This window comes from Hypomesus nipponensis, chromosome 14 (genome assembly GCF_054491055.1).
Source record: "Hypomesus nipponensis isolate SF chromosome 14, ASM5449105v1, whole genome shotgun sequence".
NCBI classification, from domain to species: Eukaryota; Metazoa; Chordata; class Actinopteri; order Osmeriformes; family Osmeridae; genus Hypomesus; species Hypomesus nipponensis.
In genome coordinates, this window is record NC_140374.1 from 15,824,122 (window position 1) to 15,848,264 (window position 24,143).

Here is a 24,143-nt window from a genome sequence, read left to right on the forward strand (position 1 = left end):
TCATGGGATATGTAGTTCTGGTATGTAGTACTGTTTTTTTTTTTCATGACCATCATATTTAGTGGATACCATGGTGAGCATAATTGTTTGTATTTTATAAATTAAAACAGTTTAAGCCTATGTGTAAACCTAAGGAACGTTTAGGCTAATCATGCAGGTGAAGTAAATGTGCCAATTGAGGCAAAACTGATCAAAGCTAACGTTTTAAATGTAAAATGACTAGAGCCACGCTAATATTACATTCCAATGACTGCCCTGCCTACAACAACCCTTCGTAAAGCATGCCCACTATGAACACAAGTCAGGACCAAATCTCTTGGTCAGAACATGCATGGACTGCCCCTCGCTGGGGCGGTTCACAGTACACTAGCTAGCTAATAGCTATCTGGGCGTGGGCTCAACAACAGCTATTCATTCTCTTCTCTCCCTTTGCAAAGCACATTGTCCGCCGTGAGCCGACTCCACACACAGCTTCGAATACATGCTCAGACACTTTTGCTGAAAAGTAACTATTTTGTGAGATAATAGTTTACGCTTTGAGTTTATAAACTGTAAGGGACAGTAAGGAACCGCCGGGAAAGATAAATAGGATATCTGTTGAACTGCACGGACTCAGATCAAGTCGCTCTTTAACATTGGAGCTCTGCTTGTTGTAAGTATGCCGTACATTCCAGTTTTTTTTAAATACAATTTATACGAATAATTTGTACATGTTTGTAGAGTTCATGTTTACTACCGGAAAGAGGGTCTGTAAATCAGTTTATTCCAAGTTGCATATCTGTCACAGTCAACAACATTTTGTTGGATTTGTTATGATATTGTCGGCATCGATTCATTGTGGCTATGCCCAAAACGGTTCATTGGTCTCATGATGTGAGAGCGACTGGGATTTGTATCCACGACAAGGCATGGATGAACTATAATTAATGCTAGGCTAATTTCTGGAAATAAGACATTTCAGCTAAGCTATGAGGCGATGAAGCCCATGATAGCAGGCGGCAAAAAAAAACTTCACGGTATGGAAATTCATTTGTTTAGCCAGGCCTGGAAATTAAACCGTATTATTGGCATATTTGTTTTAGTGGCCTAGTACCCCAAACCGTTTTCAGGGTATGATATTGAAACGAGTTTGTAAAGGGCTAGAAGCACTGTGTCAGTTCATCAGTTCCAGCGGTGTAGTGGCTGAAGGGAGACCATAGACAAGGGTGACGCCCCGTAGCACTGCGGAAGTTGCATTCCATTACTAGGCGTTTGATTTAAAGCACGATTTAACGCCGACGCACTATGGAGTTTGCTTTTGAGACCATCTTCCCAATTCGAGTCAAATGACTCCATATATGTCAGTGCATGGGCAACTGTCAGGTCAAACATGATAATTCAAGAAATGATGAACACCGCCGACTTTTCTGAAGATCAGTGGACGTAGTTTGTCACCAGTCCGATTTTTGCATCGGTCTCCGGTCGTAATTTTGCTGGCCAGGTGGCCGGAGTATATCTCCGAGTCACCAGTCCGATTTTTGCATTGGTCGTCGGTCGTAATTTTGCTGGCCAGGTGGCCGGAGTATATCTCCGACTGACAGGTCAACTCCTTTTCATCTCTCTGCCCGCCCCATCACCTGAGCCTGTATTTGTACACCAACCTTAAAGGCTGACCCAGTGTGACAAAGGTCAGGAGCTACTTTGAGACCCTTCAATCTACAAAGCGAGTGACTGTTGAAGCTCAGTTTAAATCCCCTTTACCACTAAACACAAAAAAAGGCCTATTTTGAAACTCACCACAACACTGTTGTTCTTCCTGGTTTACCAACCGATTGTATGATATGGTTTACATGCTGATGAGTACTGCTAGCCACTCTTGATCCTTGTTTAGGACTCTTAGTTCTGTGGTGGCTTTTTGTGCTCCTGGTCCTGCCTTATACAGTAGCCTCTTTTCTTGGTAGAGGCTTGATAAATCTATTTAGCCACCAGCTTGCTTTCAAAGCAAAAGTATTTGACTGTAACTTCACAAATTCTAAGCTGTGTTGAGCCTGTGCTAAACTGTGTTTCTGCTGCAGAGATTAGTAAACCCTTGGTTTCCCCAAGCCACTGTGTTTGTATGTACATCAAAACAGGGTGTACACTGAAGCCGAGAGACATCTGTGTGCAGGAGGAGATTTGCCGTGAGGCCAAAGGAAGCTGGTCTCTCGGGGGTATTTACCTGTCATCTTGTGAAATGGATGATTTTTTTGACTCTGAACTGTGTTGATGCGGTGCCAAACTGCGATTCAGTCAGTAGGATTCAGATTTGGGGTTTGTGTCAACAGTTAAGATGTCTTTTATAGGGGATGAAGTCATAGGCATTTGTGGGGGGTGGGGGGGGGGGGTAAAGGCTCCAGGAGGGTCTGAGTCTCTGTGTTCGATTGTGATACCTCCCCAGAGAGTCTCCCCTTACCATCATTGCCCCCATTAAAAATCTATTATCCCTGCAGTGGGCTTGTGGCTCTGCCAATATGGATCCTTTAACCAATCAAGCACTCTAATGGAGCGGTGGATGTAGCTGTACGAAGTAGGAGTCCCCCATCTTGTGTTTACCGTCCCTGACATTTAGCATTTTGGGATTGTTTCTTTGTCCTCCGTGCTGGAAGTCATCTGGGCTATATACTGAGCTGTGATCTTCTGACGGGTTGGAGTCTGTCGCCTACCCCGTCACACTCACCTCCCCAGACCATCTCAGGAATCCTGTGGTTGAACAGCTACACAGTGGCTTGTCATTTTCAAGTCAGCAAAACAATTTGGGGGGGATTTAAACCCAGTGAGTTTGGAGGTCTTTGGACTTGTTTCAATCCAACCCCCCCCCCCCCCCCCCCCCCCCTCTCCGCATGCCCTTGGCGTACGGAAAGAAAGAGGCTCCTTCCTCCCTCCCTCTCCCTCCTTCGCTCATGCGCTAGCTCCCCTGCCCGCTCCCTCAGTAAGCTGTCATGTAAGATTATCCTCCCGGTCCAGGCGGGCCTCTAGGGTTTCAAAACGAACTGTTAATTTCCCAGGCTGGAGGTGGCAGGCTGGGCTATATATAACTCCATGCATAGACATGCACAGATCCTTAAGCAAAAGGGCGCAGCCATAGAGAGATTTTGTGGAGACCGAACCACAAGACTCCAGGAAGCCATGGCACATGGGGGGGTGGGATGGTGTCCCGGTCGAGTCCACATATGGGTAACCAGTCGAGGCACCTGACTGGTTGGGAGTCAGTGCCCTGACTCCACTGTCTGTGGACAGAATTTCAGTGTGGTGGAGGGCTGGAGGCTTTAGAAGTGTATTCTGGCTTGACCCTGCCAGTACAAGGCATACACCAACCCACTGGGTCTGTGTGAGTACGGAGGGAGCTATCAAGCAGAGGGGCTGTTAGACGTGCGGGTGTACATTAGTGGCAATGTGTGTGTGTGTGTTTACTGTCTGTGTGTGTGTGTCTGCAGAACAGTGCTGTAAGGCGTGTGTGTGGGGCTACTTTAGGGGCTAATTAAGACTCTAGTGGAGGTCCAACGTGGCTTGGCACTAATGACTGTACCATTCAGAGTCAGACCGGGAGGAGAGGGTAAGGCAGGTGTGTGGCACAGCCATAGAGAGAGAGACCTGATGTGTTTGGGTGTGAGTTGCATGTAGAGAGAGAGAGAGAGAGCTGCGCACAGGGAGAGGGAGGAGTGTAAGGAGACACAAAGAGACGTGTAAGCAGAGAGAGAGAGAGTAAGGGTGTAAGGAGACAGGTTAGTCACCAGAGTCTAGTCCCCAGGAGGCCTTGTCCTACCCAGAACTGTAGACAAACACCAGCAGCAGGACTGATCCCCCCCTGACAACAAGTCAAGCCAGCAGGGCCCAGTCAAACATCTCCATATGCAGGCTCGGATTACGCACCAGCCCCTGACATGGCCCAGTCTGCCAGCCACCAGGCTGCGGAGAAGACATGGTATCCATCGCATCCCGTTAGGACACGGTGGTGGGATGCTTCGTGTGTCCGCGTGTGTCATGAGGTGGGCCCAATCCATCCCTGTCTCTGTACTGCTATGAGGCTACGTCTGAGTCACTATGAGTGGCTCTCTCTACTGAGTCACCAGCCACTCTCAGCTGCAGATGGAGCATGGTCAGTCATCCTGCCAGCCTCGTATGAAAGACCGCCCTGTCCCGTCTCTACCCTCCCGGCCTCCCATTCCCCCCCCCCTTTCCATCCTCTGACTGATGGGGGGTCAGTGAGACAGAGGTGTGTAGTGGGTAAGGGCTGGGAAAGATAGCATCAGTGAAATGAGAGGTGTGTGTGTGGAGTGTTGAGCTGGATGGGGGGGGGGGGGATCACAAGGGAGGGAAAGCTGAGGAGAGGGGGGGGGGGATGCATAAAAAGCCCTTCACACTCTTCATCTCTGATTGGCTGGCTCATCCCGCCCTTCCTTTGCGGATCGGTCGCCCCCCCTGGAAGCGGTGTCATCCCATCCCTGTCCCAGAGCCGCATAGATTCCCCACGAATCTCCATCTTGGAAGTGTGCAGGAGTGACGCCTCAGACTGCCTGCAGAGTCCGGCCCTCTCTCCCGGCCAAGGCTCTCCCAGGCGACTGTTCGTACACTGTTGTCCTGCTCCTCTACTGCTGCTTATGTGCGTACTTGTGCGGGTTGTATTTGATGACGGGGTTAAGAGGGGCCTGCAGGTAACTCATTTATTTACAGTGAGGAGGAAGAAGGGACGAGTGTTTGCTCACGTGATTGACGGGTGATGCTGATTCACTTCCTGTTGGGTCAGGGTCTCGTAGCCGCCTGGCTGTTTTCACGAAGCCCTCCGAGACTGTTGGCTCTGCTGATGCTCTGGCCTGGCTGCAGTTACCTTTCCTGTTCGAACCTCCCAAGGAATTAACCAGCTGGTGATGGACATGGTGCTGGGCTGGTGCTTGACATGGTTCTGGGCTGGGCTGGCCTGGAGCTGGACATGGTTCTGGGTTGGACTGGGCTGGAGCTGGACATGGTTTTGGGCTGGTTCTGGGCTGGGCTGGACTGGACATGGTTTTGGGCTGGTTCTGGGCTGGAGCTGGACATGGTTCTGGGGTGGACTGGGCTGGAGCTGGACATGGTTCTGGGCTGTGCTGGGCATGGTGCTGGGCATGGTGCTGGGCATGGTGCTGGGCATGGTGCTGGGCTGGGCTGGAGCTGGACTGGAGCTGGACTGGGATGGTGTTGGATGTCATATGGTTCTGGTGTGAGGATGGTGTTTTTATCAGGGCATACTGCATCATCAGCAAGCTTGGAAAGTAGGCTTCTTGCATCAATCATTAACATCGGTGAACCCACAGTGGCAGAAGCCTCATCAAGTCTACACAACATCAGACACACACACACACACAGACACGCACACACACACTGGGTTCTATTAATACAACACCACACCCAGAGACGGATATAGGAGCGACTCTTGAGTGTTTCTGTTGCTTTGACTCCCAGTTTTAGCCTTGGACGTTTGCTCTCTGGGCTGATGTCACCCCTCACTGCGCTCTTCCAGCAACACTGGAGCTGTGTGTGGACAGTGATGTGTGTGTGTGTGTGTGTGGACAGTGTGTGTGGACAGTGTGTGTGTGTGTGGAGGGGGGGGGGGTCCATGTTGAGGCAGATGGGGTTCGGTGCTTGGCTGCTAGAACCAGACTTGTTCACATCCTGGAAATGAACTGATTTTCATCTGGTTACGTATGTGGTCCAGTCCCAATATCATTGGTGCATTGGCAGTGCTAGATGTAAGTGATGTGGGACCACAGGTTATAGGAAGACCCTTTATTTCTTGTGTGAGTAAAGTGATAAAATGAGGGTTTCGAAAACCCCTGATTTCTCTGTTGTGGAAATCACCTGGACTGTTTTTCTTCTTTTCCCACCAAACTATGTCAACAGTCGTTGACGTTGCAGGTCATTTTCTGCTGTATTGCGTCACCCTCACCCGGTAACCATAAAGTTTCATGCTGTTGCCAAGGAGCATCAGCAAAATGCCGTCATGCTGAACAGGCTGTCAGGACAAGGACAGGATGTTGCCCAACGTCTAGTCATTTTACGAACCGTTCAGTGTTCAGGCACTGTCATAAATGACCAGAAATATCAGTGAGTGATGTCATCCGGCTTGAGTTCTGGTGGAGTGTGTGTATGTGTCACTTTCCCACTGACTAGCTGAGTGGACCGTCAACACCCCTGCATGACCAGATAGCTGTCCTCAAGGTAGCCGCACAGTGACACGATTGCAGCCTGTAGCCAGGCACAGCCGCCTTCCACCTCTCTCTCTCCCCCCCTTCCCTCGCTCCCTTTCACCTACGTCCGTTCCGCCGTGGGCTGCTTTGAGGGTGGGGGCCGAGGGGGGGGGGGGGGGATCTGTCCGGCCGGCCGGCTGGCCTCTGGGCCTTCTGTAGCCATCGCACTCCATCACGCTGAAAAAAGGGGGCTGATCTCGTGAGGATGAGGTTGTATTTTCAAGGAGCAGTGACTGCGCCGGCACATATGCTTCTATTATGGTATGGATGTCAGTCCTGCTCTCTCTCCCCCCATGCCCAGCAACTTTTGTTTAATAAGACCCCTGATTTATGGGCTGGGCAGCCCCGTATAATAGCCAGGGCCTGTTAACCGGGCCTAACGACTCAGAGGGGGACTGCTATATGGCTACTCACACCTGGTTGTAATAAAACATATCTCCTTCTTTCTCGCTCAAGTCCCCCCTCCCCCCCTTTGGAGTCACCCCCATGGTAGGAGACCAGTGAAAGCCACTGCAGAAATCCCTCCAGTGGGCTGGTGTGTGCTCCTGTTCTGTATTCAGCTGCGATCAGCAGTCTGCATGTGGAGCAGGGCTGGAGCTCGCTGGCTCCGCGCGTTCAGTCCAGCCCAGCCCGGAGATGTTGAAGAAGCATTAGCGATGAAAGCTCTTCCCAGATGAGAAGCGAGCACTCTGCTAGGCACTGTCAGGCCTCCCCACCCGCTCTCCCCCACGTCACCTCTCATCACCATCTCTCTCTGTCTCTCTCTCTCGCTACCTCGCTCTCTCTCTCTCTCTCTCTCTCTCTCTCTAGCTACCTCGCTCTCTCTCGCTACCTCTCACTGGTGTTGAGCGGTTGAGGATTGGAACATCGAGTACCTTCAGCACATTTTTTACATTCCACTATGAGGGGTCTCAGCTTCAGCCCCCTCTACACACACACACACAATCACACACGGCCATTACCATGCATATATTTCACATCTTTGTTAATACTCTGCACATGCTCAACCCTTACACGTGCATACACCACAGTGCATGCACACCCAGTTGTGTCATTTTAGACCCTTCCTTCCAATGATCGATTCAATGAACATAATGAAATGCCCTAATGTTTTTTGCGATGTTATTAACCCCTCTTTCCCTCTCTCTCTGTCTCTCATTCATTCTCTCTCTCCACCTCTCCGTCTCTCCTCTCTCCCTCCTGCTCCACTTTCTTTCTCTCTCAACAGCAGTGAGGATGACGGAGTATAAACTGGTGGTCGTGGGCGCTGGAGGTGTGGGCAAGAGTGCTCTCACCATTCAGCTCATCCAGAACCACTTTGTGGACGAATACGACCCCACCATAGAGGTACAGTCCTCCATAGCTGTGTGGCATTTTCTGTTGCATGTGTCCAGAGCTCCTGTCCACATCTGCACCTAATCATTTAGTTATATGATGCAATGTGGAAGTTTCTCCGCAGAATGTGTGAAGGTCAGATCGAGGAACAATGCCCCCCCCCCCCCGTTTCAATGCTTACGCTCCTTTCCTATCAGTTTGCTATCAGTGGGAGAGGGAGAGAGAACAGGGGATGTTTGGCAAAATTGAACGGGGGAGCAAGTTTAAGAGAGCCTATTCTCTCCCTTTCCCTCTCTCTTCTCTTTCGCTCCCTCTCGTTCACCACGCCTGCTTGTGGTCAGACAATGTCCTTTTTGTGCGTGCGCATTCCTGGCCCCTGTGCTCTACCGCACAAAGGGCCAGCAGGCTTCTGTGTTTGTGTGGCTGCGGTCGGGAGGCTAAACATTAGCCCTGCTAGCTGCTAACCGTTTCGCTGCTCTTCTGGCTGTGGATTTGAAACCGTATCAGTCCCGCGCTGGCCGCAAAGTTTACGGCTAGCGACGGCCGGCGCCCTGCTCACACGACATTGCGTGTCTTCGGATCAGAACCACCGCTGTTCATCAGCCCCCGACCAAGACAAACGGCATGTTCAAATGCGCATCCCAACTTCCCAAGATGCTATCACCACATAGCAGGGGAACATCCCCGAGGCATATCCTCAAGCTATCTGAAGGCAACTCCACAGGGCTCTCGTCTGGGTGGTGCTCGTCACGTCTGTGCACTGGTGTTCTAACCACAGGAAGTCCCTCCCCCCATCCAGGACTCGTACAGGAAACAGGTGGTGATTGACGGCGAGACGTGCCTGCTGGACATCTTGGACACGGCGGGTCAGGAGGAGTACAGCGCCATGAGGGACCAGTACATGAGGACAGGGGAGGGCTTCCTCTGTGTCTTCGCCATCAACAACACCAAGTCCTTCGAAGACATCCACCAGTACAGGTATGTGTGTTGGTCAGGTTGGAAGTCTGTGGAACTGTTCTGTGGTTGGTGTGTGTGTGTAATTCTGGGGATTCTGGATGGAGACTGTGTGTGTGTGTCTGAGTTTGTTTTGAGAGTCCGAACAGGGGACTGGGAGTGTGCGTGTGCGTGCGCCAGCCCTCTGCAGCACCCGGGTGATGTCATGTCGTAGCATTTAACACGGCTAAAGAAAGCTTAGCCTTCCACTGGTGGGTTCCAGCAGGCTGCCAATGAAATCGATCCTGACTCGATTAGAGGAGAAGAGAGAGGGAGCTCTCCCAAGGACACGAGAGGGAGAGAGGGAGGACATCCAGATGGGGATGATGGGAACGATGATCTTTGTCTTTTGCCCCCTCTTGCTCTCGTTACATCGAACATAGGGTTAGAAACCTGCTCAACACGCACAGCAAGGTCCGCACCGGTCAAGAATAGCAGGTTATCGAATCCGAGAGCTCGTGTTACCGTATTTAGAGATTTGGTTGCTCACGCGACAGAGGCTGAGGTTGCAGTGCGCCCACAGATCCTCGGCACAGTAGAACCTACCTCTTGACCCTGGAGCAGAGTCCACGTGAGGACGGCCTCTTCCTGCTTCTTCTCATGCCTTCGTGGACGGTTATCTTTCCGCTTGGGTCAGGTTGGACAGGAGCTGGCTGGATCTGGTTCTCACACGAATCCCTGTCGTCCAAACCGGTCATGGCCATACACGCGTTTATCCCAAGCTGTCCCTGTTGAGCTCGGATGTGCAGCTTCTCGGTAACATCTCCCGCTCTCGTGAGGCAGAGTCTCTGTCAAACAGGTTGTGTTCCGTGGCTGTGATCACAGGTGTCACCCCCTGGCAGTCACGCTGCCATGCCGATCGAGGCTGGGAGAAGATGTCGGCTGCTGCGCTCCGGCGAGGAGAGGGACAGGGGGAGAGGTGGAGGGGACGGGGGGAGGAGGAGGAGGAGGAGGCATGAGCCGCAAGCCAGAAGTGATAGATTGATCTGACCCACTCCCCTCCGTCCTGGCTCAGGCTGGCTGCTGTGGTGATGAGGTAATGCTGTTTGCTGCCTAGCCTGCTGTCCACCTCCCTTCCCCCTCTCTTCCCCCCCCCCCCATCCCTCTCGTCTCCAGCAGTGCAGCACAGCAGTGCCAGGTTGCTCTTCAGGGTCCTAGAGAGCCCCACGTATCGGTCTCTGACCGTATGGCGGGAGTTCTTTTTAAAGAGAGAAGATTCTCCGTAAAGTGTACGATGTCCAACATTGATTAACAGGCCCACGGATGATCACTTATGAAGTCTGAGCTAATGTGTGTGTGTGTGTGTGTGTGTGTGTGTGTGTGTGTGCTCATGTGTTTTTCTCATACAGGGAACAGATCAAGCGTGTGAAGGACTCGGATGACGTGCCCATGGTGCTTGTGGGAAACAAGTGTGACCTGCCCGCGCGTACGGTGGACACAAGGCAAGCCCAGGAGCTGGCCCGCTCCTACGGCATTCCCTATATCGAGACCTCCGCCAAGACACGACAGGTACGCCGCCGCACACGCACCCACGAGCGCACACAATGTTCCATCTGACTTCCCACGCATTCAACTGAGTGTTCGCGCCGTGCCGACTTCGTCCTCGGTTTTGCCTTCCTTTCGACTCTTTATTTCTGATATACTTTTATGTCTGGTGCGCGCACACACACACACACAACAAAGCAGCCAGTGCGACTCAAAGCACTTGTGTTGCGTAACCGGGGAGGTGTCATAAGCGCACTGCCTGTGATGAGTCATGTTCAGGTTGCTTTGAGAGGCAGCTGGCAGCGTGAAAGGGTTCCCAGGGGTGAGTCACAGCAGCCCCTTATCTCCTGCTGTGACTCCAGTACCAGGCTAGGCCCAGACTCTCTCTCTCTCACATACACACACAGTACCAGGCCCAGTCTGAAAAAACTCTCTCTCACACTCACATCGAGGCCTTGGGATTCTCTCCGATCTGTTTCAGTTTTTTTGCTCTGCTTTGTGATTAGCTAGTCTGATGCAAGTTGTTTCCATGGCGATGCCAGGGCGCCTGTGAAATGTGCACACAGCTGTCATTTGTTGGAACGCTGTCATATCATGTGTCACTGAACTCTGTGGTATCCATAAAACACTGACCGCTATTGTCAATCCATAACATTTCTGATGTTCTACGTGGTTGCTGACTCTGCCTTCCACCCCCCCCCCCCCGTCTCACTGTCCCTGTTGCGCGCTCTCTCTCTCTCTTGCTCTGTATATCTCCCTCGCTTCTCCAACTGTCTCTCGCGCTCTCTCTGTCTCTCCCCTCTCGCTGTGTGTCCAGGGAGTGGAGGATGCCTTCTACACGCTGGTCAGAGAGATCAGACAGCACAAGCTGAGGAAGCTCAACCCCCCTGACGAGAGCGGCCAGGACTGTCTGAGCTGTCGCTGTGTGGTGTCGTGATGGAGGTATGTCAGTCACACACACACACCATTACACACACTCCACCTAAAATCTGGACTTTGAGAATCAACTTCTTTCCCTCCCTCCCTCCCAAATCCCTCCCTCCCTCCCAGCTCGGCTGCTGTGATTGAGGAGTGGACCTATGGCGCGCAGTGGCAGCATGGACTGAAGATTGACAAGGAAAGAGGAACCAACACAAACATAAGAACTTTTTAAGAGGACGGTCAAAGAGAAGCAACCACCTGGCTGACTTTTACCCATGGATACTGGGGAGAGGGGAGCTTTGCTCCCTGCCTGCCCAGCCTGGGCTGTGCAACTCTGGGGTGGGATAGGCTAAACGGCCCCCCTCTTTGGTTCCATGTCTGCCAGACCAACACCACTACTGACTCTGTATAATCCAGTGTGATCGTGCTTGGAAGCTCCATGAGGTCTTGCTAACTTATTGTTTAACAGTCTCAACACTGGTCTTAACTTGGGGGTGTGGGCAGTCACCAGCCCCCTCCCCCGCCCCCCCCCCCCCCCCCCAATATGAAAGTCTGCTTCTATCCCTTACCCCGCCATACCCCCTGGATGGACCGGACAATAGTTACCCCCACCAACCTCAAATCAACCACACATTACGTCTCCAAGGGGATGCCACCGTAACCTCATTATTCTGGGTAGACTACGGGGAAAGGGACAGAAAGCATCAAAAGATTGTATTGTTTTCACGATTTAGCCTAGCTGCAAAACTCTTTTTTGTTTTCCAATAATGAAATTGTGATTTGAAGGTTTTTGAGGGTGGTGATACTCAATGCTGTAGAGAGAAGGGATGTGTATTTAGTGGAACGGGTGGTTGCCAAGTTTCTTCAAGGCCCCGTTGCTGTTAGGAAGTCCTGGTTGTGGACGAAGTTATGGTTCAAACCGATGGACGGACTCATAGTCCTAGAATGCCCTTCCTTCTTCTTCACAGGCCTGCACATGTGTGTTAAGGATCTCCTTTGTGAAGTAATAATAGTAATGACGAGTGTAGGTTCTGGTGCAATAGGATTGTTACTGTTTGACTAGTTAAGGATTGGGAATAAACTATCTCTCATGGCTATTTATTTGCTTGTATTTCTTGGTTGGAAACATAGGGGGGCATGAGATGTATGGACTTGCTGTCTGTCGGCTCCAGGGAGGCTAGTGCCATCCGTGTGTGTGTTGGGGGGGGGGGGGGGGTAGTGCTCGTCTTTACTCTGATATCAGGACAGGCATGCTGAAACCTTGATTAACCTGTAGAACACGGTTCTTCAGGAACTTGAAACACTATATTTTACAGATTGATTTAGTGGTATTCAACAAGTCGTGAGTGGCATTGATTATCTTTCTAACATTTACTTTTCCTAGGGTAGCGTTCCAGTGTTTAGCGCGTGGGCTATGTTTTGAATGAAGCCAGGTGTTAAGCAGGTATGCATCGGTCCTCACTGTGTTTTGAAATGAGGCTCAGGAATTAGGGTCCAGACTGGTCTCTCCACCTGTCATCCTGGAGTCCCGGATGGAATGTCAGAATTCACCCTCACAGATTGTAATGCACAAACCAAATCCTGCCTTAAATTACTAGTCATTTGTGGGGAAAAATAATTGCTTTTCTCAAACCTTCCCTCTCTCAAGTATGCCTCTTCAGATAGTCAAGAATAGATCTATAGAATTGAATGGAGTCATCTAGGAGCCATTTTGATTTGTGAATCGTGAGAATGCGTGATTAACAATAGAAGTCATTGCTTTGATTAACTGTTATCTCCAGAATAAACAACGACTAGCGATAGGCAGCCATAATGCTTTGTCCTATTCGACTTGCCTTATCTATTTGCTAGGTAGGACCTCCTGTCTTGTACAAAACCCCTGTGTTGGAGCAATGCGTGCGACCTCAGATGGGCGTTGGTGTGATGTGTATCAGTTTCCTAGTTGGGAGCACATGTGATTTGAGTGACAGGTGATGTTAGATAGGTGACCTGAATGTGGTCTCGCTCAGTCCTTCATCTGTTGTTTTCTCCACAGACAGACAGACAGACAGACAGACAGACAGACAGACAGACAGACAGACAGACAGACAGACAGACAGACAGACAGACACAGACAGCAGAGAGTTCCACAGGGAGTCTGTAGTGGGTGATCCTTCACAGCATGGCCTGTCTGAGTAGTTAAAGGTTGTTTGTCTTTTTGTCAAGTGTGTGTATAACGATTTGAATCTTAATTTACTGTAAAGAGCTTATCTATGGTATTTTTCTTCCCATGTTAAGGTACTCACTGGTCCCTACAGTTAACAGGTGTCACGATAGCCAAGTTGAAGTCACTTAAACAGCTCTAAGCTTTCCCCTTGCCTTTGAAATGAAATTGAATGAATTAAAATGAATAATGAAAGTATTTTGATTTAAACTCCATACTAACCCCTTTAGAGCTTGTTGAAATGTTTGTGGTGCCCCACAGTTTCTGTGTAAACAGATTTAACAGGAAGATGTCATCCCCCCCCCCCCCCCCCCCCATTTTTGGTTCTGTCTTTCTTGTATACAATTACACTCGTTAAAACGTCTGCAGTCTCCTCAGCCCAAGGTACTCTGTTCTGGGTCATTCTCCTATGTATGCCCTCCTTGGCTTGGCTCCAGTCAACAAAGACCCATGTACATTGGTGGGAAGCTAGTCTTGGATGCAGCAACCTCAGAAGACTGTCCTCTAGAACGTCTAAGGATGAGACACTCAACCGTTTGGGCCTTTCTGAACTCAACAAAGGAGATGGTTTAAGAGACTGAGATTAAGATGGCGGTCTTCATGTAGCCTTTTTCTTATTGAATGGGGAACAGCAGTTAGGAGGTGGATTGTCTCATGAATCTCAGGGGTCGTGTCAAATGATGCGTTTCGTCAAAGGAGATTCTAAAGATGGCTGTACCTATTGTCATTGTTAATAATCTGATTATCGTTGATGGTTTGTTTGGGAAGAAAACTGTGAATATATGTGTTTTTAACTAATGAATGACCAGATATTGTTTGTCTTTTATGAGGAAAGGAAAGAGTTTTCATGACTTTCAAAAGAAACAACTAATATTTTAACGTTCCATAATTCCACAATGCAATTTTAAGAAGAGTGCTCTTCATCTTTGATCCCAGTCAATAGTCTGTAAATTTGTGTCGAGCAACAGATAATTAAATCAGTTTAACAAATGGGTTCCACATGTAGTTGGTGGTTAGGTATGCCGTTATTTGATTGGTTCCTCTACTTGTCTTTCCCTACCTGGACCAGCTTGCACTGAGTCACGCCTGAAGGTAAATGATCATTTTAGCAACACAGGAGCTGCACTCCAGCCTTAGGGAAATAAAAGACCAGCAGCCACACACAGGTTCCATTGTCTCAACTGGGAAGAAACATCTTGTGGCCTAATCATGGACTTTTGAGGTTGTGCACAAGGACAGAATCATGACTAAGGGCTTGCTTCTCTTGGCAACTGTGCTAGGGAGGACATGGTGGGTTCAAATGTATTGTGAAATTGTCAATTGTTTTAACTATTTAAGATGTATTTACTCAAGCAAACCGGCAAATGTATAGCAGGACAGGAATAAAGATGTCAAAATGAACACACCCTGGCCCCGCAGTTATTTCCTCACTACCTACATCTACCATCCTGTCATCTTATGAACTGTACCCAGCTAGTTTGCTGTAGAATGGCACTCTGTTTCATTTGTCTTTAGGCTGAGGATATGCTGCCATCTACAGTATTGTAAGTGCCCTATGTATTGTAATTATAGACGAGGATTTGGAAGAGTTTTATTGTATATGAGAATGAGATTACCAAGAGTGTAATCTGCCATTGCTTTTAACAAACTGCTATACTGTAGTCATCTATTCCTCTGTCTCCTTCCTTCAACTGTTGTTCTTCTGACACACATGATCCTATCACCTTCAACAATGAGACAAACCAGTCGAACACTGTCAGACGTGTGGGATGCTACGGTGTTTCCTGCCATTTTCACTCCAATGCAGTACAGATGCCATGGGAAAGCAGTAGACTTCCCTCTGGTCAAAGTTCAAAGAGAAGTTGTAAACATTTAACACATCACAAAGTTGCGCAAGTGGGTGTAACTGTGCTGTGCCAGGTTTCTGGCATTCTATGTGAGAGATGTTGTGGTAAACTGTGTAAGATTTGTACAGTAAAAGACGGCACTGCTTGTTAACTTAGAATATAGGCTGTGGAGTAAAAGCTCTAACATATTAAACACCCCTGACCCCAACCATGTCCTGAGAGAAGTACAGATTAATGTAGGTCATCAAGAGACAGTTGTATGATAACGCTATTCAATTAACTGCAAACAGCTCACTAGTAGTCCGTTTTATATGCTGTGATGTAATTGTGAGGCTAGCTGATTGGTTGGCAGAGGTTAACCATAAACCATGGACAATAAAACTATGGTAAGATGAAGGAAAAACACTAGTGTGTTGATGTTATACAAGCCAGAGAGAAGTAGGATCCTGCCGGAATATTCAACTATACAAAATCATGGGTAATGATAATCTGGACGCACTACGGAAAATGCTACCTAAGGTAAGAGTCTATTTGTTTGAAAATAGATGTGTTGTATTTAACTGAATACTGTATTCTTGTCAGGTGAATAGCAATAACAGCTTGTGGTGACACTGGTAAATGTGTGTTTATTCTGTTTTTCTACTTAACAGGGTACTCCCATCAAAATAAATGGGCAGTCCCTATGGGATAGAGTTATATATTCCATAACTTGATCTTGTCGAAACCTGTGACTCATTTTTGTTGCCTGACACACGTACTTCCTTCTATCTAGACTTATAATCACAGGAAACACGTTGCCTTAGAAATATGGGTTGCACTTTCCCAGTGCAAAGGTCTCCAGGCCATGATGGATAAATATGGTGAGTATCTTCCTGTTTTTACTCGATTATGACCTATACTGTGCGGATTGTCTTGTGCTTAGACATGATCTGTCAAGAGTTGTATGGCATTTTGTGAACCAACATATACACTGACAAACTGACTCTGTCTTGCTTTTCCAGTTTTCAATGATGGGAGTGTGAGGGACCTGATGAGCCTAACAGGAACCATTCCTGTCACGTTTAATGGTAACCAGGAACTGTGTCTGTGTAATCTGCATGACATCACCCTCTTTGACTAATGACACTAGAAGCACCACAAAGCCATACTGTCCATTTCACTCACCCATGTAGAAACAAACAACGTCTGTTGCAAGCCAACCTCAGTTCCCTATTATTGTCCATTATTCTCTATTAGATCTTAGAACAATTTTGAAAATGAAGCATATTAATTTGAGTATTTAGAGATTCAGTATCCCAATTGGTTTTGTTGTTTTGGGTGTAGGTCAAAAGTATAATATCCCTGTGCAACTATGGTTGGAGGAGAGTTACCCGGGGTCGGCTCCCATGTGCTATGTTAAACCTACCCAGGAGATGATGATTGTGAGAAGCAGACACATCAACAGCAATGGAGAAGTCCTTCTACCTTACCTAGAGGAGTGGAAACACGTGGGTGCAATGTTCAACCTTTGTATGTTGCAGAGAGTGTACTGAGCTAGATCATTTTAAAGGTCATCATGTCTCACGTAGCATGCACTCAAAATTGGAAAAAAGGTTTTAAAATTCATTGTTGGGGTCTGCTATGGTTTACTTACCGTGAGAACACTGAATAAACTTGATGGGTTGTGTTGTGTAATTCACGTCTGGATGTGGTCACATCTATGACTCAGCAGACTTGCATAGTCATAGATGCATGTTGTCCTGCATCCTATGTCAGGATACAGGACAACATGTTAATTTTGACACCATTTAAACAGGTCTCTGCACCCTTTTCAGACAGAGTGTGATCTGTTCAGCCTGGTCCAAGTGATGTCTGCAATATTTGGAGAGATTCCTCCTTTGTGTATTAGGCCGAGGGCGGAACCTGATCAAGCTACTTGTGAGTCTCAAACACACAATTACACATCCACCACCCTCCGACCACACACACATATACACACATACACACACTTGCACAAACATCTCTGACCCTGCACTAGATAAATGCAAAGAGTGATCAGAAAACCTCATCCAGCTAGATATGAGAGCAAGGTTCAGAAAACTCAGATTCAACCTAAGAAAACATTCAGAAGAGTCTTCCGTCTTACTGTGTGTTCATGTCTTGTAACTCTGACACGTTTGTAAAAGACTTCTAGTTATGGAACATTTCTTTTCGCAAGGTTCACAACAATCCCAGAGACACACAGGGGCGAGTTCAGACGCAGGAACTTCCTTCATATCTTTGATCAGTGAAGATGATCCTCCTTTCCAGGAAGACAATGAAACTAACTGCAAATTTTTTTTAATGTTCTGAGGAATATTGCATGTTAAATGTACCATTGAATATTACCAGCGTGTGATAACAAGCATTAGAGGGTTTTCTTCTCAATTTGACACCAGTCTCTGGCCTTAAAGCTGCTGCATTTTGAGTATCTGAAATGTCATAATACTACCATAAGAATAAGATACAAAACATTAATTGTGAAAACATCATGAAACAGGTATTATAAAACATACATTGCTTGGATAGTGTCGGATAACTGAATACTTAATAACTGCACTACAGACTGTAGGAAGGTTTAGGACATTCCTTTTATCTTTTTGAAATAATTGTGTACCTGTACAACCCACTTGTTTCAAGGAATAATGAGAGTGTTTGATATTAATGCATTACCCCCTGACATAATTTGTGTACATATTGACATCAGTAGGATTGTTTTACATTTTGTATTGTGATTTTTTGTTGTTGTAAAATTTTACATTGATATTTCAATACATCCATTAACATTGGGATAACCTTTTGCATGAATTCATCTATTAATTTCTAATATATATTTGATAAAATTATGTAGTAAGTATTTATCAGTGGAGAAGGATTCTGAATAAGTCTATGAGTTTATTGATGCCCTAATCCCTAATGATTTGAATGTTATGGGCTGATTCCAGGTCCTCAACACTGGTCCTTTTGTTACACGGAATGTGTAACAAGAGGACCGGATACAGTATGGTAGGGCTACCGGAAAAGCTCTGTTGTTGTTGACCACCTCAATCGCAGCAGCTGGAATTTTTTATCGTGACATTTCTGTGATTTTTTAATAAACTTACTCCGTTTGGCCGACAGGATAATACGAAAATATACATAAAACAGTTTTATTGTATAGAAGTCAGCTGGTCTTACTTTTGCAATCACCGACGGGCCTTGTTCTACTTAGTTCCGGGCCCTGGGCTGGGCTTGCTAGTTGGCAATCCAACACCTGCTTAGCATTAGCTAGCTCACTAGCTTGCTATAGTTCATTGGGAAGAAGACATACTATCATATCACCAACCATGGCAGTTGTCAACGAAGGTGCCCTGAAGAAAATGCTGAAGGTGAGAAATCAAAAATAGGATCTGACACAAATATCTACATCAGTAGGCTTAACGATTGGCAATAGGTTGCTAGCCAACTGTTAGCCTGCAGCGACTCTCCGAGCATATTAAACACGCCAGGTTAGCTAGAGTTAGCTAGGGAAGTCATTTATGACAACTTTTGTGCTCTAGTGGAATTACGTGTAAAAAACAAACGCGTGTAGCTAGCAACTAGGTTATTTGGCGCTGTAACAACAATGTATTTCCAGAACATTGCTTCCGATCTAGTTACTAAGCAAACTAGTACTAGTAAGTAACATTTTATAAAGCCAATGAAACCGTAAACAGTGAATGTTAATGTTTGCTAGCTAAGCAACTCATGTTATGTTTGTCTTTCTGTTTTTCAGCAATACAAATATAGAGATTTGACTGTCCGAGAGATAACCAATGTCATATCCCAATATAAAGACTTGAAACCTGTCATGGACGCCTATGGTAAAGTTCATTCATGTCCCAACCATGGCTGTAGATCCCTGGCGAGCTTGCTCATCACAATGTTCCAGCCTACACAGCTAAGTCTTTGTCAATCTCTCTTTCAGTGTTCAATGATGGCTCCACAAGAGACCTGATGAGTTTGACTGGGACAGTGCCAGTGAGCTACAGAGGTATGGTGGTAGAGGTGGAGTCTCAGTTGATTGAAAACCAAATATTGCAAAAGAAAAAAAAACTCTACTATGAAAATCACTTTGTAGTGATTTTCTGCTTTTTTCAGTTTCTGTGGTTCCCTGTTTTTTTTCTTTTTTTTTTCTTTACGATGATATATGTTGCACGGTTTCTCTCCTATCTGACAGGCAATGTCTACAACATCCCAGTGTGTCTTTGGCTCCTGGACACGTATCCCTACAACCCTCCCATTTGCTTTGTCAAGCCCACCAGTGCTATGATGATCAAGACTGGCAAACACATAGACGCCAACGGCAAGATCTACCTGCCCTACCTTCACGAGTGGAAACATGTGAGTACAAATAATGTTTTAATGCCTTACAACACTTTTATTGTCTTTCGTCAGGCACTATGTAAAAGCAGTCAACAACCTACAATAAACCCAAGTCATAAACATTTGACAACTTTTGCATGGAATGTTGTGTATTTAAATACAGTTCACGTTTTCGATTTAGAAGGAAGTTCATGTGTTTCAGTAAAAATGTAGAAGCTCACTCAAGAGCAGCTATGAAATATCTGACTAAATTAAGCATTTTTGAATCTGACTTTGAATATAACAGAGTAAATCTAACTGTATAAACATAAACACGATTTGTTTCACAGTTGATGAAACGCAGTGCTGTTGCATTGGTGGATGAGCAATTCCACACCGCGTGTTTGAGACCTCCTAGAGTGACTGTGTGAGTGTGTGTTCCCCCCAGCCCCAGTCAGACCTATACGGCCTGATCCAGGTGATGATCGTCGTGTTTGGGGAGGAGCCCCCCGTCTTCTCGCGGCCCACCACCCAGGCCCCCTACCAAGCCTTCCAGGCGGCAGGACCCCCAAACCGTCAGTGATTTCTCCTTCTCATGTTCACTCTATTATGTTAATGCTAAGTCTCCCCCCCAAAAAAGGCTACTTTTACACTCAAATGTGTTTGTAAATCAGTGGCTCATGGGCTCACGAGTTATATATCCGCGGTAGAGCATTTGAATGCAGATCAAGAAGTCGTAGGTTTGAATAGCCAAATTAACAACAAATTAATACACCTTAAAGAAAAGCTTTTATTAATGACATGTAGTTCCATCCTCTGACACCAGAGGGCACTCGCACATTGTGAGTAAGAAGTAGATCGTGTTGGTCAGCCGAGCTCTGACTGTACCTTTTTCTCCCCCTCAACAGCATCCTACATGCCTGGTATGCCAGCAGTCTCACCTTATGGTCCAAACCCCAACCCAGGGTAAGCTGTCTGTCAACCGCCCTCTCTGTCCTCCTTCCTACCCTTACACCTACGTGCATTTCACTCTCCTCAAACCAGTTCTGACATGTATGTGGTTACGTAAGCTTCCTGGCAGCACAGACATGTCTGTGTGAATCTAGCTGGTAAAAAGAATTCTCACGATGAGCTTGCTACTCAGTTTACACTCACTCTCCTCTATGGTCTTAGCCCTTGATTTAAATCTCAGAGATATTTAAGATTTTGAATTGCATTGCATCTTGATGTGAATTAAATGATGATTTCGATTTTTGGGGTCATCTCATGTAATGGATACATGTTACAGAATAGAGCGCGTGTGTATGTAACTATATCATGTCTGTTATTGTGTGTAGTGGTTACCCTGCCTATCAATATCCTGGAGGAAACTCTTATCCTGCCGCGGGTGGCCCTGCACACTACACCCCCCAGCCCCCCGTCTCCACCGTCGGTATGTATGAAGTCACACCACTTCCTGGTTAGAGGAGGTGGGGTATTGAGTAACTCAATGCAAGCCCACCACTCTGCATATCCACCCAACAGTATAAGAATATGGTTTACTACACTTCAGCATCAAACATGTAATAACTACTAGGTAAGAAGGTTAAGAGTCAGTACATCTTTTAACGAGGAGACCCGAGCAGTGTAAGGTCAGTGATAGATTTCAGGGCCAATGCTTTTATCATTCATGGCCCTTTGACCTTTTTCTTGACCCTGGTCCCACACCATAGCCTTTCTGTCTGGGTCAGAACCCCCACGGCATGACCCCTCTGCAGTGCCGGGCAGCCTTTGAAAGGTCGTGGCTGTAACCAGAGTGGGGGGCCACAAAAGGCCAAAGAGTACAGGGGGGGGGGGTCCAAACGCCAAAGTACCCGGCCACCACCCAGCTCCTCTCATCACAACGCCCCTCCTCACTCTGGGCTATTTATACGACCTGGGAGGGCGAGGCTTGTAACCCCAGACCTGGGATCAGTTGCCTCCACCCGCAGCCTGTTGATGATGAGGGAAGGTACATGCGAAGCTGGCTCCAGATCAGTGTGTGCGGGGTGTTTTGGTCGCGCTCCTATATTTAGGAGCCGGGGAAGAGTGGAGGGGAGATAATGTTGCCTGCCGAACCTTCAGTGTTCCGAGCTGAGATTAACCATGACATTCACAATGCTGACTCCAGCCTGCTGTTTTTGATATTGAACACAGACCTGAGCAGGGACACAGGTCTGGTTTTGACCCTTTCTGTCCCTGGCTTACTTATGTCCCTATTCCTGGCCTATGTATGTCCCATGCTCCAGTCTGTCTCTGGTTTGTCAACCTAACTGTCCTGTGGCACTAGAGACTCAATCACCTGCACCAATCACCAACCTCCAAACAAGCAAACAAGGACACCTAATCCTCCCGGTGTATTAACAGTTAGAGATAAGTGAAGCTTGTGTTGTTGTCTAGCATTTTAAGCCAATGAGACTTATCTTGCGTTGTCTACCCCCCCCCCCCCCCCCCCAGGTCCTAGCAGGGATGGGACCATAGGTGAGGACACCATCCGCGCCTCTCTGATCTCAGCGGTGAGCGACAAGCTGCGCTGGAGGATGAAGGAAGAGATGGACCGGGCCCAGGCTGAGCTGGACGCTCTGAAGAGGACCGAGGAGGACCTGAAGAAGGGCCACCAGAAGCTAGAGGAGATGGTCTCTCGCCTGGACCAGGAAGTGGTGAGGCCCCTCCAACTCCCGCCATCTCCCTCTCTCTCCATCTCTCTCTCTCTGTCCGTCTCTTTCTCTCTCCATCTCTCTCTCTCCTTCTCTCTCTTTCTCTGTCTCTCTCTCTCGGGTCTCACCCAATACCGTACTCATTGTCTCAGTATCATTGTCTTGTCAATATCTCATCGTCCAATCTGTCTGTGTGAAGTCCGAGGTGGACCGGAACATTGACTTGCTTAAGAAGAAGGACGAGGAGCTGAGCGAGGCCCTGGAGAAGATGGAGAACCAGTCGGAAAACAACGACATCGATGACGTCATCGTCCCCACGGCGCCCCTCTACAAGCAGATCCTGAACCTGTACGCCGAGGAGAACGCCATCGAGGACACCATCTTCTACCTGGGAGAGGCGCTGCGCAGGGGAGTCATCGACCTGGAGGTCTTCCTCAAGGTGACGCATACACACAGACAGACACACACTCTTTCATTTCAAGGTCGCATCCTGCAGAGTTGTGTTTTGCAACGCCTCTCTTCTCCCCCGTCAGCATGTCCGCCTGCTCTCCAGGAAGCAGTTCCAGCTCCGAGCCCTCATGCAGAAAGCCCGCAAGACCGCAGGCCTCAGTGACCTCTACTGACCCCTGTGGACATGTACACACATTCTTTCCTCCGGTCCCCTCTCTCCTCCTCTCTCTTTTTGTCTGTACAACTTTTTTTTCTTTCTTTTTCGTCCACATCTGTCTCTCCTTCTCTTTCTCTCTATCTGACCCTGCTCTGTCCTGCCTGTGTGGTTACTTCTCTCCTGAATCCCCCTCGTCCTCGAGGGAAGTGTTGAGCTGGTTGGACAGGAAACCAAACCGTGGATTTACCTCAGCAGACTAGAAATCAAACCAATTGAAGTTGAATATTGGCCATGTGTATCATTCTGATTCTGCTCCTGTTTGACCAAACGTACCAACTAGCAGTTCCCACAGCAAACAGAGATACTGCTAAAATGTGTCTATATGCATTGTGCTCAGGCCAGAGATTCAGGTTGTCGTAGAGGCTATGGTCCGGCTGTAAGGCATTACATCATTAAATCAAAGCCATCATCTGTTATCATGAAGTGCGAAATTAGGGGATGAGCTTTGTATGTCAGTCACTGTGAAAAGCACTCGTGTCTTTTACATCAGATGGGATTTCGAACACAAAGCGCCGCAGTCCCAGGATGCTGGCATTGTGTGGGGGTGGGAGGGGGGAGTAGATCCTTCCTTGTGTGATGATGACCTTGCATTCTTGGTTTTACTGGTACTATAGGAGGACTGTATCACTCAGGTCTCCATAGAGGAAAGATTACACTCTGGCTTTGAAGGACAGAGGGAGAGGGCGGAGGACAGGGAGGGCCTATAGGACCAGTGTTCATCAACAGGCAGACTGAGACGGAGGCTTGAACCTTCCCCGATTCCTCACTTGTGTGTGGGAAGCCTCGGATGGGAGTTCCCGGTCGACCGTCGGACCATCCTCCCTTTCTCCTGCCGCCAGGGGCTGGAGCACTTCCTGAATGGCCGGTCAGCTGACCTGCTCAGTTCCTCAGTGTGAATAGACCGACCATTTAATCATGCACAGTGGATAGAAGTCTCCGACTGCCCAGCTCCTCTCTTGGTATCTCTGTTCTAAAGGTGCTGAGAGCGTCTTAACTGACCTGTATCTCAAAGGCAGCAAGATGAAAATAATTTATACTTTCTTCTCTACACCTACTTCCTTTTGTTATTAGGTAGCTTTGTTTTATGGTTCACTCCAAGCTCACAGTCAACGTGACAGGCTAGATGGAAGTGGTGGTTGACATGGCAAACCTATTGTACTAATCAAAAGTTAACTCATATCGAGTATACAAACAGGTCTCCTTTAAAGTTATCTTTTTACTAAATGCACTTTGGATTGTATGATAAGTAGTTTTACTGTTGGGTATTGTTTAGTCTGTAGGACATCTGTTTTTTTATTTGTAGATTTTATGTAAATCGATACAATAAAAAGATCTGATTTGACAAGTCTATCGTCAGATTTTTGTGGTTTCTCTTCACACACACACTGCTGTGCATGAAGACCAACTGAATCACCAGCTACATTTATTTATGCACAT

General features: G+C 47.5%; 3 protein-coding genes across 4 annotated transcripts; all 3 read left to right on the forward strand.

Moving 5' to 3' along the window:
- The first annotated feature begins 41 nt into the window (after positions 1-41).
- On the forward strand, positions 42-14,577 carry LOC146258792 (GTPase HRas). 2 transcript variants are annotated; one of them, XM_084672387.1, is made up of 6 exons: positions 42-73; positions 7,468-7,586; positions 8,374-8,552; positions 9,917-10,076; positions 10,870-10,994; positions 11,103-14,577. In XM_084672387.1, the coding sequence occupies exons 1-5, from the start codon at positions 46-48 to the stop codon at positions 10,987-10,989; spliced, it is 606 nt and encodes a 201-aa protein (XP_084528513.1). In that variant the 5' UTR covers positions 42-45; the 3' UTR covers positions 10,990-10,994; positions 11,103-14,577. The 2 variants fall into 2 exon arrangements, with proteins under 2 accessions (XP_084528513.1, XP_084528514.1); XM_084672388.1 differs by lacking the exon at positions 42-73 and adding an exon at positions 324-652.
- A 920-nt stretch (positions 14,578-15,497) lies between these two features.
- LOC146258793 (tumor susceptibility gene 101 protein) lies at positions 15,498-17,354 on the forward strand. Its single transcript, XM_084671842.1, has 6 exons — positions 15,498-15,542; positions 15,796-15,883; positions 16,025-16,090; positions 16,347-16,510; positions 16,838-16,940; positions 17,221-17,354. The coding sequence occupies exons 1-6, from the start codon at positions 15,498-15,500 to the stop codon at positions 17,352-17,354; spliced, it is 600 nt and encodes a 199-aa protein (XP_084527968.1).
- A 689-nt stretch (positions 17,355-18,043) lies between these two features.
- On the forward strand, positions 18,044-24,054 carry tsg101a (tumor susceptibility 101a). The gene is made up of 10 exons (XM_084673099.1): positions 18,044-18,409; positions 18,796-18,883; positions 18,988-19,053; positions 19,240-19,403; positions 19,813-19,939; positions 20,273-20,330; positions 20,702-20,796; positions 21,840-22,042; positions 22,239-22,478; positions 22,573-24,054. The coding sequence occupies exons 1-10, from the start codon at positions 18,368-18,370 to the stop codon at positions 22,660-22,662; spliced, it is 1,173 nt and encodes a 390-aa protein (XP_084529225.1). The 5' UTR covers positions 18,044-18,367; the 3' UTR covers positions 22,663-24,054.
- The last annotated feature ends 89 nt before the right edge of the window (positions 24,055-24,143 follow it).

What these genes read in the sequence shown, in the direction of transcription:
- tsg101a (XM_084673099.1), top strand. Translation starts at nt 18,368, where the DNA reads ATGGCAGTTGTCAACGAAGGTGCCCTGAAGAAAATGCTGAAG. An exon ending in CCCTGAAGAAAATGCTGAAG is followed by an intron (nt 18,410 to 18,795) that starts GTGAGAAATCAA and finishes TCTGTTTTTCAG; the next exon opens with CAATACAAATATAGAGATTT. An exon ending in GCCCCCCGTCTCCACCGTCG is followed by an intron (nt 20,797 to 21,839) that starts GTATGTATGAAG and finishes CCCCCCCCCCAG; the next exon opens with GTCCTAGCAGGGATGGGACC.
- LOC146258792 (XM_084672387.1), top strand. Translation starts at nt 46, where the DNA reads ATGACCATCATATTTAGTGGATACCATG. An exon ending in CATATTTAGTGGATACCATG is followed by an intron (nt 74 to 7,467) that starts GTGAGCATAATT and finishes CTCTCTCAACAG; the next exon opens with CAGTGAGGATGACGGAGTAT. An exon ending in CCTCCGCCAAGACACGACAG is followed by an intron (nt 10,077 to 10,869) that starts GTACGCCGCCGC and finishes CTGTGTGTCCAG; the next exon opens with GGAGTGGAGGATGCCTTCTA.
- LOC146258793 (XM_084671842.1), top strand. Translation starts at nt 15,498, where the DNA reads ATGGGTAATGATAATCTGGACGCACTACGGAAAATGCTACCTAAG. An exon ending in TACGGAAAATGCTACCTAAG is followed by an intron (nt 15,543 to 15,795) that starts GTAAGAGTCTAT and finishes CCTTCTATCTAG; the next exon opens with ACTTATAATCACAGGAAACA. An exon ending in ACCTAGAGGAGTGGAAACAC is followed by an intron (nt 16,511 to 16,837) that starts GTGGGTGCAATG and finishes CACCCTTTTCAG; the next exon opens with ACAGAGTGTGATCTGTTCAG.